This window comes from Pterocles gutturalis, unplaced genomic scaffold, assembly GCF_000699245.1.
Source record: "Pterocles gutturalis isolate BGI_N339 unplaced genomic scaffold, ASM69924v1 scaffold8350, whole genome shotgun sequence".
Classification (NCBI taxonomy): domain Eukaryota; kingdom Metazoa; phylum Chordata; class Aves; order Pterocliformes; family Pteroclidae; genus Pterocles; species Pterocles gutturalis.
The window spans coordinates 56,174-73,020 of record NW_010140758.1 but is presented as its reverse complement, the minus strand read 5'-3'; the positions used below and the strand labels follow the sequence as shown (position 1 = coordinate 73,020).

Here is a 16,847-nt window from a genome sequence, read left to right as displayed (position 1 = left end):
TAACAATACTAGCTGACCTCTTTGGAAAAATATTTTGAATCTTTGAGACCAGCAGAAATTGTTAATTAGTTGCTTTTTTACAGACTGAGCTTCTAAAAATATAGCCAGAACCTTTTTTTTTAAGAGCTGATTTTCTCTAGAATATGAAAATATTTTAAATAATTTTCTTAACACTTAGTCCTCAAGGTGGTTTTTAGCCTGATGTATTTTTGTTTTTATAGTGATTGCAAGGAAAACAAAGGAATTTATACTTCTCTTCACCTAGAACACCTGTTCAATATCAATGAATTTCTAAATATTAGTATGGTAAGTAAAGAAAATATGAGTGAGTTCATGTTTAGTTTTGAAGGCTGGAGAGGTGTTTGCTCTTAAACACAGTATTTAGTGTCTTGGTTTTATGGGGTTTTGGGTTTTTTTATGTACAACACAACCTGCAAGGAGGCAAGAACTGTCCAAGCTAATTTGAAAGAAATCTGTTTACAAATAAGATGTTCTTTACAGGTCTCAGTGGGCTATGGAAGTTTTTTCGGATATGCTTTTAGTATGGGTGCTGATAATGTTGTTTTTAATTTTGAAACTTGCAGAGAATGTTCAAGTCTAGCATCTTCCAAAGGCTGCTTGCAGTGTTTAATAAGAGTCTTGCTCTTTATATAAATGCCTTTCTTGGTTATTCTCTCTTCGTTTGTTCTCTTGTGATTCTCGTCAGATTTATGTTGGTCCAGGATGTGATACGCTATGCTCCTAAGAATGGTTTTGATTTTGGTGGGAAAGGATTGGGATAAAATAAAATCTTAGTTAAGCTGTAATAATACATGACTGCACTGTCATTACATGACTGCACTAGTTTTTGGGGTTGCCTATGATTCTAATCTTTATGCAGCAACCCCTAGGGGACCCATGTTCCATTCTGCCAGTCACTGTACCCACACTTAATAGATACAGTCCCTGCTCCAAATGATATAGAACTAAAATGAACACGGAATATTCATTAATAGGGGAAATCATTCTGAGTTTCTGCAACAGACCAGTGGTAGAGGCTGTAAAGGAAGTCAGGTTTCCAGATTCCTCATCTATTGCACTGCTCCCTTTGCAGGACACATAACATTTTAGATCTGTGTGCAGTGCAGGAAGACTTCAGGTAACAATAAGCAAGTCATCTTTAGTCACCACTAAACATATTTAGGGGAATCTCATCCAGTCCTGTGGCCAATAGAGCAGACAGTGTCTGTCCTGGCCACAGCTGAGATACTGAATTCTCTAGGTTTCCCTGATCAGGGCCGGGGGTAGAACTTTGCAGTTTTAAGGATAACATTTCCTGGAGAGAAAAGAGAACTCTGTTTTATCTCTACCTCCTTTTAGAAGGGACTAACATCTGTTCAGAGAAGTTGGCTTAAAACGTAATGGAAGGCAGTAATTCATTGGTGTGAAAGGTGCATAGGTGGGTTAGAACATGGCATGGCTAGGCTGTGTGGATACTGCAGGTAAGGGAAGAACATTGCCTGGTGGGTTGTGTCAAAGTTAATAGAATTAAACTGATGTAAGCAAAAATCAATGTATGCTTCTTCATGGAAGTGATGAGTCAGCAAAAGCAAGATGCTTTGGCGGAGGGGGTGCTATAGAGGAATATGCACTGGATGCAGACTACTTTTGTGCTTGATTTTGTTTCCCTCTCAGTATACAGAAGATGTAGCACTTAAAATTGAACATATTCAGATAAACCTCAGCAAAATCATTCTGCTGGATGAAATTGGGAAAGAGAATCTTCTGAATTTCAGCTCTTCAGGAATAGAAGGGATAAACTTTGCAGCATATTTGACGGAGGTGAGACTATAGTATGTAAACTAGAGACACTACTGGGACAAAGCATAAAATGAAATGTTTCTTTAACAATGGGAAAACTGGAGAAAAATCTGCTTTTGTATGAAAGGGCATGTCGTGAAGAATCACCAAACTTGGAGCAAAAGCACTTCAGAAGTTAAAGTCAATAACCATTTAAAGAAATAAAGGGTAGATGAAGTGGGTGGTGTCGTTAAGTGCAAATGTTCTGTATATACAATAATAACATGCTCTTTTTCTTTTCCTACTGTTTACGTCTTGTTTCAGATTAATAAAAGTGTTACCAAGGTTGATCTTCTGTCATTTGCTAATGACTTAGAAGCAAGAGCAGACCAGCTGGTAAGTTTAATTCGTTAATACAATAATACATAAAATGTATTGTTTATGTACTATATAAGTATAAATACATAGCCAAGCATTTAGACTTCCTGCGGGAGAATTCTTGTACTTCAGACACTTATATACTTGATGCATTGTCACATAAGGAAAAACTTTCAAGAAATGTTTTATATGAGGTGTGTTTTAAATATTGCTAATTATTGATTTTTGTATGTTAACTGTTGTGCAGTTTCTGCTTTGGAGGTGTAATCCACTGTTCACGTAAGAATAAGGGGAGTACTCCATTCGAGTATTTCCGGTGATGCTGTCTACATTTTAGGGTCCCAGATGGAAGAAAAATTGGTTAGATCAAGATGAAAAAGATAATTTGAATTAATTTTATTTCAGTTAGTGAGCAGAAGATTTTGCAATTAGTAATAAAATTAATACTGTGGCAGCTCATAAGGGCTCTAATGAGAACGGAGGCTCCATTGTGGAGGGAGAATGCACAAAAGAGATCCTGTCTGCTCTGAAGGGCTTTTTGAATGCAGACACAGGGACAATGGTCAGAGGGTATAGCTACAACATTGCCCGCAAATGAATCTCCAGAATGACACAGCTGTCTTACAGATAGTGAATATTCAGTTGATGTGTTTGTATGCGTGTCAAGGTCACTTTTCTATTTGTTTTTCAAAATGAGAGTCATGGTTTGGACACTAGATTGGACACTGTCCCAAGATAGATTCCTGCATTGTGATGTGGGAGAGAGTTATGCTGCACACATACTACAATCGCTTGGATCACTAAGGGACAGAGACAGCAGAGTGAGACCATGCTGTTTGGAATTTATCAGGTATCCATCCCTTCTCCAAGGAAAGGAGGGCACCAGTAGAGGCTCCTGGTGTGTTTACTCCAGCTTTTTGCATAATTTGACACACCTGTTGGGTTTTTTTTTTTTTTCTGTCATGTGCACTGATGTCAGGGTTAAGCTGCTTGTGGGTTTTTTTTTTTTGTACTGTAGTACAAAAAAGTACTGTGAGTGAGCCGCACATTGCCTGTTTCCTCATGTGGCTTGTCTGCTAACTTGGACAGATACCGGTAGCTTTGGCCACGCTTCATGTCCATTTTCAATTTTTACTGTGCCATTCTGAAGGATATACGTACAGGTGGGGAGTTTTTGCTGTTGTTTTTGGGGCTGTTTTCTAAGTGAAAGTTGAGGTTCTTCAAACATGTTATATCGTAGATAAATTGCCTCTGAGTTGTCTCTTTAAAGGTATATTATACCTAGGTCTATAAAGGAAAAAATATTCTGCTGGTAGATAGGTTTTTCATTATTTTTTGTAATAGAATCTAAAGGAAGAAGCGTTGGAATTGACATAGATCATTCAGAGTAATGCTACATATAAAAAACCAAAGAAAAAATAATATTAAATGTGTTCACTGTTACAGTGTACATTTTTATTTCTTCCTTGTGATGCTATTTAGTGTAATCTCTGAAATGTCTAAAAACAAACAAACACATAAAAACCCAAAACAATCCCACAACAGTACAACGTTTTACAAAAGTTAGATTGTTTTGTTGCAAGTTAAGTTAGAAGCTAATGTAACTAATGCGTGCTCTCTGTGTAGATTACGAAGACTGTCCTTGGGGCTGTTGAGAAAAACTTTTTAATCACCTAAGGTTTGTTAGATTTACCCTTGAAGACAGCAACATTCTGGAAAATAATCAGTATGTTTGGAGTAGTCAGCCAAGTTAGTGATTAGCACTGTCTAAAAGTGACCTATCCTCATTTTAATATAATACTAAAAATCACACCTTCAAGTGTTGGGACAATCCTCCTGAATTAAGACCTCCGCTTTCTGAGCGTGCGTAGTAAATTTAAGGAACACTGTTTTTAAATCGAAGTGAGAAAAGAACTAACCAACTGCAATTAAGAAGAGATAAAAACTAACCAATTATAGTTAGAAGGATGTGGCACTAACATTTTGAACTGTATAAATACACAGTGTGACTGAAAGCAGGTCTGCTAGCTTTGTGGAATTACCCCACCTCTACACAGACGTGCAATAATCAATATCTCAGCTCTGTGTGTGTATTGGCTTATTGCACATGGGCGATGAACTCTGCTTGTGAGACAACGGTTTCAAAAATAATACTGGTTTCCAAGGATATTTTATAATCCCACTTTGTTATTAGTGATAGCTCTTAAAGTTTACAAGATCAATTAAAAAATAAACTGAAAACTTCTAAAATTAGTTATCTTTGAGTATATAGTTTTCATTTTCTGGCATCTTACACAAAATTGAATGTATGTTTTTACACGGGAAGGAGCAAATGGAATAAAACTTGCATCAAACCAAGGGGTCAGGGTATGGAGGAGGGAGCAGTACCACCCCCAGGTGTTATTAGGTGAGTGGATTCAGCTTGTCAGCACAGCAGAGGAAGCATCCTGAAGCTGCTCAGTGGCCACAGCTGACCACTTACAGTGAATGCTTGACAGGAGGCAAACATGTGTTTGGGCATTGAGGTCTGCCACTATTATACTTCCGAAGTGGAGTTAGTAGTGTGCACTATATATGCAGAGAGCCAAGTGATTTTGCCACCAAAAGGAAATGGAAGAGAAATGTGTTTCTGAGAGTAAAATCAAATTTTACAGTATGTCACAACAGGTGTGAGCTCTAGACAGGCATTCAGACTTGAAACTCAGGGCACAAACTCATATCTTCTGACTGTAAGTTGGGAGCTCCCAAAAATGAAAAAAACCCTTCACAGGTCACTTTCCAAGTTACTGGCTGAAAATATTTAATTTTCTTTGCCTCTCAGAAAGCAGAGAGCGCCTCAGGGTGATGTCCACAGTGCCCAAAACAAAAGCAAGTAACCGTGACTGGGAAATGCTCGTCCCAGCTGGGGCACCGTGCTGCAGGGTTCCTGCAACGAAGTCTGGCTTGTGGCAAGTGAGAGGGGATGTGCTTGCTCTTCTGTATTTAAAATGACTTGGTGCACCATTTGAAAATTCTTTTCAGTTAAATCTGTGCTGATAATGTCATAGCCAGAAAGGCAGTATAATATACCTGTTTTGGTTGCCGAGGTTTGAATTACTCATATGGTGATTTTTCCTCTCCTTGCGTTGAGGAATTCAGTTCGCAATATCCCATTGTTAGCATCAGCTGTTCTGCAGCGGATGAGTATAATGTGCAACTTTAATTGTTTTTTACTTTGTTGGAAAGCTTTGAGACTGCTGAACAATACTGCATAATTGCATTTTTTGCAGCCAAAAGGAGCACTGGAAAATGCCTTAAAAGGACATGCGAACAACATTCGAATGGTTCATAACCAGCAAGTCGTTCCACTAGAGCAAGCAATGGTAAAATATTAAAGCAATATTAAAACGTAACTGTAGAAAATATGAATCTCTGAATCTTTTAAATACAGTTTAGAAACCCGGACTTTTGCTGTTATATCAGCACAGATTGCATTTCTGTTGTGTCATTGAAGAGTAACCTGGTTAAACTATGTGTTTAATAAATAGTTTTCCTACTTATAATGCTACTACTTTATAGTACTGCCTGATATCACAACCTTTTTCTTCCCCATTTTTTCTGTATCTATGTGTAATTATATATGAATAAAAGAGGAAGCAGGGGAGAACTTTACAAAATTCTAACCCTAAATCACTCATTTTCTTTTTTGCTTACCGTTTGTCTTCAGTAATAAAAGCAGTTACCACTTTCACACTTTATTTCTTGGAGTTAGCAATCTCCTAACAGTACTAGAGTTGGAAACTCCTGACAATAGCATTTAGACCCAAAGAAAAATCTTCTTTATTGATGCTATAAAAGTGTGAAAGGGCTGGTTCTGCCTGATTTTGCCAAGCACTGATTTGTAGAGTATCAAGCTGTGACTCTCATACATGCTATGTGGTGTTTTTTCCTCTACATAACGTGAAGACTTTTAGGTTATCCTAGCATCAGATACGGTATTTCTGCCCCTATCAAAGCCCTTTTGTAAAATAGCATTAGGTCTTCTGTTCCACTCTGATTCTATGCTGTTCTTTCCTAATTAACTCCTAATTATTCTCATCTCTTTTTCTTTTTACAAAACTGACTGTCAAGAAATATGTTAAAGCTAGGGTAAGTGCTTTTTCCATTCTGAAACTGCACAGTTGTAGAATTTTTACTCAGTTTATTGGTACTAACTTTAGTTAAATCTGAAGTCTTCCAGTACACAATTCATAACTGCTTAGTGCTGTCAGGGAAATACTGATTCAATGATTAAAAACACAATATATTAGTTTTAATACAACTATTGTTACTATATATAATGTGATATGTTGCATTAGAAACAAAATAATATTTAGAAGATCAAAGCATGCATATAATGTTAAAACAAGTGGGCTCCTACCTGTAGTAATGACTTGCATTTCTGCCCCCCCCTCCTTTCTAATATAGAGCACTTTAAATCAGAGCATTAGGTTACTGAAGAGGACATCATCTGAACTCACGGTAAGCTTTTCTTTCTGGCAACAGGAACATTTTTGTGTTTTAAATCCATCTGCCACATATGCAGAGCACATATTTTCAGTACAGCTTTTTCTAGTTCTAGCTGTTCTGTTTTTGGAAGATATTGTAGTGCACCGAGGTAGTAACAAGGATTTAGGTATCTCTTTTGTACAGCTTTTTCTTCCCTGGCTTTCCCTTCATTACAGAGGAGGAAAAAAGGGAAAAGAAAAAAAAAAAAAGGAGAATGTTTGGGATATTTTTTGAAATATGAATTTTAAACTTGGTTGTCACATGTCAAAATACACTTCAGCAGAGATACATATATTGTGTTATTCATGTTCTTAAAAATGTAGTCGTTTTTTCTAGAATCATTGAATGCGAAACTTGGCAGGGGGGACAACCAAGAAACAAAATGCAAAAATAAAACTGAGAAAAGAGAGCTTTGTGATTCACATTGTTAACTACCTCTTGTCTGATGTCCAGCTCCCACTGGGGCATGTTTCTTTAGCATTGTACTCATTACCTTCCTGCTTCTGCAGCATCAGCCCTGCTGTGAGAAGCTGGATCTGTATAGAGGCCTCCCAGGGCAGCACACGTTTCCCCTCCAAGTAGCAGCTTGTGCCTGCACCACAATGAGACCAGCTGCCTTTGTGTTCTGCTGGACTCGGGGGAATAAGCAACAGGATGGTTCCTTTCCTGGTAGCAAAGCTTTCTGTCACCACCTGCCTGCCTTGCTGTCCTAGCAAGAATCCAGCCACATTAGCTAGTGCTTAAGAGACATAACATCTTGATGGGGCATAACTACCTCAGTTCTTCCCATTAAGGTTTTTTCCCATCCACAGCAGCAGACTGGGTAGAGTTATTTTAGGGTCTGTGGTTTGAACCTGGATGTTCATGGCTTCTGGTAAGAAAGCATGAATAAGTTGTTGGCAATAAAAGGGTGATGTTTGACCCTTAAGTATATTTAAGAAACATCTCTACAGTTTCAGGTGGCAGGTAGATTATCCTTTGTGTGTGTTCTGTGAGAGGCTTTATGGGGTTGTACATATATTGGAGAAGTGGCTCAGTCCTTTTGGATATTGATTAGCATCATATTCTGGTAATATGTAATAGCTGGTAATCAGAGTTGTGATAGTATATGGCCCACTGTTTTCTTCCTGTGCACTCTGAGTGCAGGAAAGAGAATGGAAGAGAAAGCTGATCTAATAAATAAATTAGTTACGTTAGGTTCCAGGAAAATACACTGTTTGTAACCGTTGATACCTTCCATTTTTAGTAGTGAGAGAATTTTGTCAGATGATCTTGAATCTTTAGGCCATCTTGTGTTCTGTCTGGAATTGCATGTTTGTCAGGTTTTGACAGGACAGGGATGCTGGTTTATTAAGAGGATAGGTTACTGACAATGGCTGCAGAGCCACTGTAGCAGCCTGAAACGGATTTATTTATATTAAGTGCCATCTCTTCCTCTCCAGGTTAAGGTGAAAAATGTCATTAGTGCTGTTAATGCTGCCCAGCTTCTCATAAATAACAATGCTTCTCTAGTTATTGTGCAGGTAAGTTTTATTTTATTAAAGTACATTAATTTATGATGTCATGCTGATAGAAGAAGTTCACTTACTTTTTTCTGTTCCTAGGAGACAAAAAAGTACATGGATACCGTAGTTGGCTACTTTGAGCAATACATTGAGTGGGTCAAGGAGTCGGTAAGGTGCATTTACTTAATTGAGAGAAGTTGCATTTGAAAAAAATAAAACATAAAAAAGCTAATAATAAAAATGTTACATTGGTAGTATGTCTTATAGTTTCAGTTTGTAAGATATTTATACTTATTATGAAGGGGACATCTTGTCTTCTAGAAATAGTTTTGTTGTATTTGAAGTAGAATAGAAATGACAAGTTGTGTTGATGGGAATAAAATATGAATTTAACATAGAATCATTTTTCCAGGGCTAGCATGAAATCTACCATTCATGCTAATATTGCACCGAGCCCCACCTTGCTTAGTTCAGATTGATGCCATTTAGCATCTTGTTTTATTTTTCTTTCTTCAGCTGCAACCTTTGAGAACGTAAGGTGATGTTTTAAAGATGTATATGTTCAGTTGATAGCATATCCCACTGGAATTCATTTTGAATTTGGATAGGATGAGAGATAATGATTTAGTAAACAGCATTTGTAACTGTAAGAAAGTTTTGAGATTCTTATTTTATTCTGTTAGATACTTCAAACTATATGGTTTTTATTCTGTCTTTCAGATTGCCACAGAGGTAGCAGCATGCAAGCCTATTGCCAATGTGATAGATACAGCAGTAGATATTTTTTTATGCAGCTATATAACTGATTCTGTGGTAAGAAATATTTTCTGTTTCTCAAAATTGGAGCATCAAGTGGGAAATTCTTTGAGAATAAATCTGCATGTAATTATTCTGGCTAGACTGTTCTGAAGTATGATAATAAAGATTCACATCCAAAGTTATGCAAGGAAAAAATGTTCTGATGTGGATCAAGTCCAAAGCCAAACCAGTGCTGGACTTGTTTCAGGTTCCCATTAAACTTAAGCTTCTATTAGCAAGAATTCTGTGAAATTAACTGTTCTTACTATGTTTCTTCCAGCTTGAATTGCAAAGTAAATACAGTACTACTTGTTTTGAATAAAAATTCTGGAAAGGAATGAATTACAGTTTTATTGCTTGATTCTAAACCACCTTGAAAGGGAAAAGCATAAAGATCTGAAGTTTCATCTGTAACCATTTCTGACTTAAAGGGATGGGGTGGGTGCAGAGAGTAAGTGAGAAATACCAAGGGAAAAACTTTCTCAAGTATCTTTCCTGGAATCTAGAAATCCTCAGTGATGTTAAGGGACTTTTTATCACTTGATTTGTAGCCCACAGATCTTGATTCATTCCTGTACAGTGAACACCTTGAGCATAACTAGTAGCATTGTATGACGGTAATAATTGGCTTTTTCATCTTGCAAAAGAGCTTGGAAAGAGGACAGCATGTATTAAAAGTAGAATAAGAAACCACATGCCTGGAAACCACCTAAAACATCTCCTAGCTATTATTGAGCTTTATGGTGCTTTTAGTCAGGTCCTAATCATACCAACATTAAATGCATGTAATCAGTCAAAGCCAAAGCACCCTAACCTTGATAATGCTTAACTATGAAATCTCCTAACCTGCCAGAATCATGTTATACTCATTGATTATCTCATAAGTTACAGACCTTCTCTTCTCTTTTGTGTAACCACGAAGCATCTAGTGGTAGGTGGACCACAGTTTTCCAGATGATAGAAGTTAGCTGAGTCACAAGTCAAAATGCTTCCAGCCAATGCAAATGAAGGTTGAAAAATCAGCATTTTAACATCTGGTGATAACTCAGGTCAACTGTATGATAATGAAGTTAGTTACACAAACAGGCTGCAGTTAGCAAGTTGAAAGTGCTGGAAACTCAGATTTTTAAAACAAGCACAAGAAAGACAACTACTTTAAAATATCAAGAAAGGAAAAAGAAATAGCGTGGCTAGTAAATTAATGCTAAGACACAAAATTACTTTCTAGCTGAAGGCTAACTACATTCAAATAACTTGTTAGGGCACTATGGCTGTGTAGCTTTGAGCAACTTTGGACAGATTCCTGTTTGGTTACATCTGTGAGACGGTGATGTTTTTATTCTAGTTCACATTGATGCTGGAGAGTACTTAATGTGCCCTGTTCCACACTAGTGTAGGGAGCCTCAGATAATCCACAAGGCCAGTGCTACTAATTTCTACTGTGTCCTTCTAGTAACAAGGCTTAGAATGTCAAGCAAGGATTCAGCACTCTTCTGATACATGTCCTCTGTGATCTTTTTTTCCCTGGATTTTACTTTGTTTCAGAATACCTTCTGGTTTGGTTTGGGAGGCTCTTCAATATTTTTAATTCCTGCCATAATTTTTGCTGTAAAACTTTCCAAATACTATCGTAGAATGGATACAGAGGATGTATATGACGAGTAAGTATATACTGCTAAGTAAGCTAAATGGCAAATGAATTGAAATGTTTTTTTCTAGTGTCTCACATGAAGGTGCTATAATCCTTATACCTTCTGTGCTATCAGATTAGAACTGCATGTTCTTGTGAAATACTGCAGGTTTGGGATGGTGCCTGCAAAGTGCTTCATGCAGGTGGGCTTTGGTTGCCTTGACTTGCCTTGACTCTGTGCAGAGATTGCCAGCTCTGACTTTGAGAAACTTGTTTCAGAATAAGGTCTTCAGAGCTTTGTGTACAGCGTTTGTATAAATATCTTCCAAATGTGCAAGTGATTAGCTTTGCTATGTAACCTGTTAAGGTGAATTATGCCTGCTTTGTAATCTCGTTGAATTAACTATTTGCTTTCTTACTGTTTTAGTTATTCCTAACCAGTCTTTCCTCTTTCAATTGCAGTTCCTCTGTCTCAGGGACTTGGCATTTTACTTTATGATAACTGTTCTTACATATTTTCCCATCCGTTTTGTTTTTACTGTTTTCTTTTCTACTCTTTGTTTTGCTCATTGTTCAGTTAGCCTGTGCACTGCATTTCTCAAATTCACACTGGTCATTTGTCATTACACATTCACAAGTCAGAAGAGCAGAAACAGGCATGTACAGCTAAAATTACTCACTTGTTAGTGTCTAGTTAATTATTCCTCCTTTTTTGTGTTTTTTAATGTCGAAACTATACCCATGAAAACGTAAGACATTTTTGCTGGTATTTGTTAAAATTATTTCATTCAGGTGGGAGGGTTTATATTTTTAGTGCAACTTGTTACTTCAAACGAAGTGACATGTTCTGTTTCACCAGACTTTATATTAGAGCATCCAGCTCTACAAGAATAGCAAAATAATTAATTATTTTTGGAGAAGATAAAAATATTAAAAATATGGAATTATAACTATGCCATAATTCCTGAATGTTACAAAGGAAAAGTTATCTTCTATTGTACAGACACAGTTTATCTTTGCATATAATGCCATCATCCATGTACATGTCTTAGAAGCCATACTGTACATAGTGCATCTTATAGATAACATGGTCTTTCTTGGTGTATTTATTTTATTACAGTACAGAAAATGGTAATAATGGTTATCATAAAGAGCATTTATGTGGTATACACAATCCTGTTTTTACAAGGTAAACCAAGTCTGAAACTGCATGCCTTCATGTGTCTTTACTTAATCTACTATATTAATCACTTATCCAATTTTCTACGCGTTTTAAAGTGAATCACTTAATTCTCTATTTATTTTTTTTTGCATGATTGCTCACTATAGCAGATGCTGTATGATTTATATTTCTCAAGTATTCTTTACGTAACAGCAGATCTTGTAGTAATTTTCAGCAACTTAACAAAGCAATTACCTAAATTTGATCTTAAAATCCAGGTAATTAGGTATTTATCTAGCACAGTGGGTGGTACTAAATTGATAACCATATTAAAATACTCTGAAAGCAGTTTAAAGTAGTGGGATGGGATGCATTCTTACTCCTGAGTTGTTTTATTTTTTAGATGGTAAGGAGAAGAGATTTTCCTGTGCAAAAGGCAGGTGATCCAGGGTATGCAGAAAACGTGAACAGAGAAAATGGCTATTTCTGTGTGGGTAGAACTAGCGTAACGTCCCAAAACAAGAGAATTAAGTTATGTTTAAAAAGGAGATTTGGGTTCTTTTCTGTCTCTACAACTTTTGTGCTGTAAAATCTTATCTAGTTTTGAGACTTTCAGCTTCCATAAGGATAATATAGCATGTCCCACAACTTCAATATCTGGGTTTCCAAAATAACCGAGTTGCATAGGGAATTCTCAAATTTAGGATTGAAGTCTGTAGCTCACTATGCCTTAACTTGCAACTTCATAACTGAAAGTATGGGTTGACTTTTGGCAGAGAAGTAAGATATCACCATTCTTTCAGTAGTGGGTAAAAGTAAGAGATCAAAGTTTGGAAGTCTTGCCAGATTTTATGGCTGCATCGGTTGTGTATTATTATTTATTAGAGCTGTATTTTACAATAATTATTTACTTGCCAAATCTTGATTACAAGTTTCCTTCTGAAGGAAATATTTAGCAATGTTTTATATATATAATGTTCATATATAATAATGTTTTTAGTGATATTTATGGTCACGATTGTCATGGTCTGTTCTGCAACTTAAGGACACTTCCTAAATTAACCTACAAGGTGTTTAATTCAAAAGTATTCTCCACTGGCATATCTAAGGACTCTCAGTTTTAAGGACTTTCAGTATTTTACATAAGAGGAAACTAATAATTGCTCAAGCCCTAGAAGTCCCTTTCTGATCTTTGAATCTTTAATACGAATGGTAATACTCTTGAGGTTCATAGCATGTTTTCTGTGATATTTCAGCAATTGATCAGTAGTTTAATACAATGTTCCTGAATAAGCTAAAAATTACTAATGTAAAATAATCTTTTAAATGCAGACCCACTAGTTCAGGCCTGACTTCCTTTTCCTAAAATTTAAGTTAATCAAAATGGGGTTCCATAATAAAATGTGAGGATTCAGTTTGAAGCAGTGCTGCCTTCTGATGTGCTGAGAAAATTAGAAAAACTGCTAATTATATGAGTGAGATACATGCTTTGAATTTCTCAATCTGGGATTCCCATAGCAATAGAGTCTTGTTTTCGTTTTTGTTTCAGCAAACTCTTAGCTTTTATGCTGTCCTTGCTTTTTCTTATTTCCTACAAATTATTTTGAGAGATACTTTGAGAGACAGAACTTCGAACAGATCTCTGTACACATGTACTTTTGCAGGTGTAAAGAATCCCTTAGGGGGTTTTTTGATATTAAAAAAAATAGCCTGAAATGCAGCCATAATTTCTGTGAGAGCAAAATTGGAGCCTGGATTAAGTTCTCAAAGGAGAGGTGCTGAATAGGTAATCCAAGCATTCTTTCTATCATGAAACACAGATAACTGGAAAGGTTGGTGGAGAAAAGCTTGAATCTGTTTCCTCTTGCTTGAAAAATTCTTGTTTAAATGGGTAAAAGTCTGAAAACAGTTCGTGCCAACTGAGCTTGTCTCGCCTTGTTAGACATAGTATTTCTGTTCTATTTGTGGGCAAAAGAAAATTATGAGTTTGGTTTGTGTTTTTTCTTGTATAGCTCTGTGGAACAGTGGTAACACATACCGGAATCATTGAGGGGTAAGTAATAGGCTTTTTGAGTCAATTCTAGGTCTGTTGTTGCTTTACTATTTTTAAGAAGGCTCCTCTGCTTTCTGTAACATGAGTACTGTAAGGTTTAAAAAAAAAAATAATAATTATTGAACCATACTGATGTTCATCTGAAAACCTATACCTTCATTCTGTTTAAATTACATTATAATTGTCTTCATCAAATTTTCCTGATTTGTTTTTGTGATTATTTCCAGGCTATATAAATGAGACTCAAGATTCTTCTAAGGGAATATATCATTATTGTTCAAAGTGTGTTGGCATTTGCATTCATCTTCCACATCCTGAGCCACTTGTTTTATGTCACCCATACTGTAAATCCCAAATGTACTCTTGAATGTTATGCCATGAACTACTGTACAGAATATTTTGCAGTCAGGGCGCTGCCTCTCAAATACCACTGTTCAAGGCTTGAATTAAGATGTTTTCTGTTTTTTACTTTTTTTACACTGGGCTTTCTACCTTACATGACAGTATATAAATTAATTAGATTAACAGCCTTTGCATAGCAATCCTCTGACAATTGGTTATTATCTTAAATTGTTGATTTGTGTTAAATACAGTACATACACGTTTACATAAAAATACATTTTGTATACAGCGACTTTTGTATATACATTTTCCTTAAAACTTATAAGTGTCTAGCTAAGATTGTAATATTGTATAACTCTTCACAAATTAATTTACCAGCATGATCAGTGTTGCTGTTTGGTGCTCTTGAATGACCACTTTGGACTAAATTTGAAGTGTAATGGGATCCACAGTGTCTCCTTGTGTCTCTAAAAAGTTCAGTTGCAGTTTTGTTTTCTCCCTCTTTTTTTAATATGTAGTGGGTTTTGCAGTATAGACCTAAAAGGGACTTTACTGAGAAGTTTGTTTTGAAACTCTTTAGGTGGGAGGGTTGGGATTGTGTGTGTTGCATAGTATAGTGAAAAAGCTAAGCTTTCTAGAGTTCATTAGTACTCAAAAAGAGCATGAGAGATGTCATATGTTGGTGATTTTTAGAATGCTTTACATTCTCTGTCTCCTTTTTCCAAATTCACACTCACTTCTGTAATGTCCTTAATAGTATCACTGTTAAGCTGTGGCTCTTTCAGGGGGCAGTGATATTATTTTTGCTAAATGATTTCAAAATATGATTTCCAGTATTGAAATTCAAATGTTTTTAGCAATTGGAGTTAACGTGTGTACTGTTAGAATTGCTGCCTTGAGTTTAGGCATACAGCTGCATTGCTGAATTAGTTAACAGCAGAATTCATCGACAAGGCCAAAAGTATCTTTTACTGGTGTAAAACATTTCAGCAGGTGAAGTAATTGGGTATATTGGTCTAAAATAGTGTCTCTTCATGTATCAGTATTGTTAATGTTGTTTCCAACAAGGTTTCTTGCCTCCAAGTAGGGATAATTCTGTAAATCATTCATATAATTTTAAAGAATTGCTGAAAAGTTATATCAGTCTTTAATCTGGAAAATCCTTAAATTTTTCATTTTTAGGTCATAAATGGAAACATTTCTAAATTGACAGTATGTAGCATATGTGTATATGTAATGTTCAGAACTGCAGATTTTTAAAAGTTTCTATTTTTAATTTGAGAAAATGTTTCCAGTTCATTTAAATAAAAAAGAACTTGCTTAACTACCTGATGTTTGATTCTCAATTGTTTTGTTGTGTAGACCTATCTCGAAGAGTTTCCCTGAGTTAAAAATCTTACAAATTATTTTTTTCACCCTGATTAAAGATTTCTGCTGTATTTTCCTTTTATGGATGGCTTTAGCTTAAGCAAGATAAAAGACCGAGAACTGGAGCGGGAAAGACTGAAAGAACATTGACTCTGGGTGAGGAAGCTTACAACTTCCACAAAAGATGTGATTTATGCAAAGATGGTAGGATTCAAGCTAATGAGTTGTGGAGGTTATCTACATACCCTGCAAGTACTCAGGGTGTTACCGCTTCCCTCTGTTGTGTTTTTCTGTAGCACTGACAGCAGAATTAAACATCTGCCAGTTCTTGAGCTCCCATAGTTCACTGTGGCATCCTAGCTTAGCTCATAAAAGTACAATTGTTTTCCACTGATATAACAGACCTTGAGCTATTCCATCTGAAGCCCAGGCAGACAGAGGACACAAATATCAGATGGGAGTGAGACTAACACTTGGCAGTAACATATTAACTGTAATACATATATATACCGGAGATCTTGAGTCCAGGTGTTGGTATTTGTCTTTATCCTTGTAGTCTGATTTGTTTTCGTGATTGTACTTCAAAAACTTTCAGAACAAGAGATCTGAAACTGGTATAAAGTAACTTCTAAGTGGTTTTGAACTCTATAACAATTAGAACAGGAGAGGTGAATGTCTTTAGTTTCTAACCTGGAAACTGCCAGTGCTGTTGTGCATAACCAAGTGTAAATAATACATTTGTCTGTCAAATATCAGGAGGTCTCTGAGTGCGTGCAGTAGGGACTTGAAATCCTTAAAGTTAAGTGTGAGATGGGCAACAAGATCATCCCGTCTGGCTGAGTGACAGATGAGAGGACTCCCCAGAAAACAACAGAAGAGTGAATTGTAAATCTTAAGTAGGTTTGTACCATGCTGTTTGTCCTAAGATTTGACTGGAGTGCCACACCACTGTGCTTTGAAAGAGACAAGAGGAACAACTGACAAGAAGCTAGAAACAAGACTTCTACTTAATGTGTTATTAAAATAGCCTTAGAGAGGGGATGAAAATAAAACAATGTTATTCTCTCTGTCAAATGGTATTTAGTCATGTGGAACTTTTATGACATGTTCACTAGAAGAACAAGATTCAGGCTACCCAGCATGGCTGTTCCAGGTGGCTCCATCTTCAAGCAGGCAGCTCTCAGACTAGCTGGGGTACCACAGCAGGTGGGGACTCTTGTCAGGTATTAGAGAATATTTTTTTTCAATTTTTTTTTTGCTTGTTTCTGGTATTCTATTCTGTTATGTATGGCCATTCTTAAACCC

The 16,847-nt window shown here is 36.3% G+C and overlaps 1 protein-coding gene across 1 annotated transcript; it reads left to right on the top strand.

Annotated features, from left to right (window-relative positions):
* Positions 1–221: 221 nt before the first annotated feature.
* Positions 222–15,501, top strand: PROM1 (prominin 1; the record flags this gene model as incomplete). Its single annotated transcript, XM_010083795.1, has 12 exons — positions 222–306; positions 1,675–1,821; positions 2,104–2,175; positions 5,427–5,519; positions 6,604–6,657; positions 8,127–8,207; positions 8,289–8,357; positions 8,910–9,002; positions 10,533–10,648; positions 11,738–11,806; positions 13,792–13,832; positions 14,060–15,501. Coding segments are annotated over 11 exons (898 nt in total), but the record flags the coding sequence as incomplete, so codon positions are not given.
* Between the last annotated feature and the right edge of the window lie 1,346 nt (positions 15,502–16,847).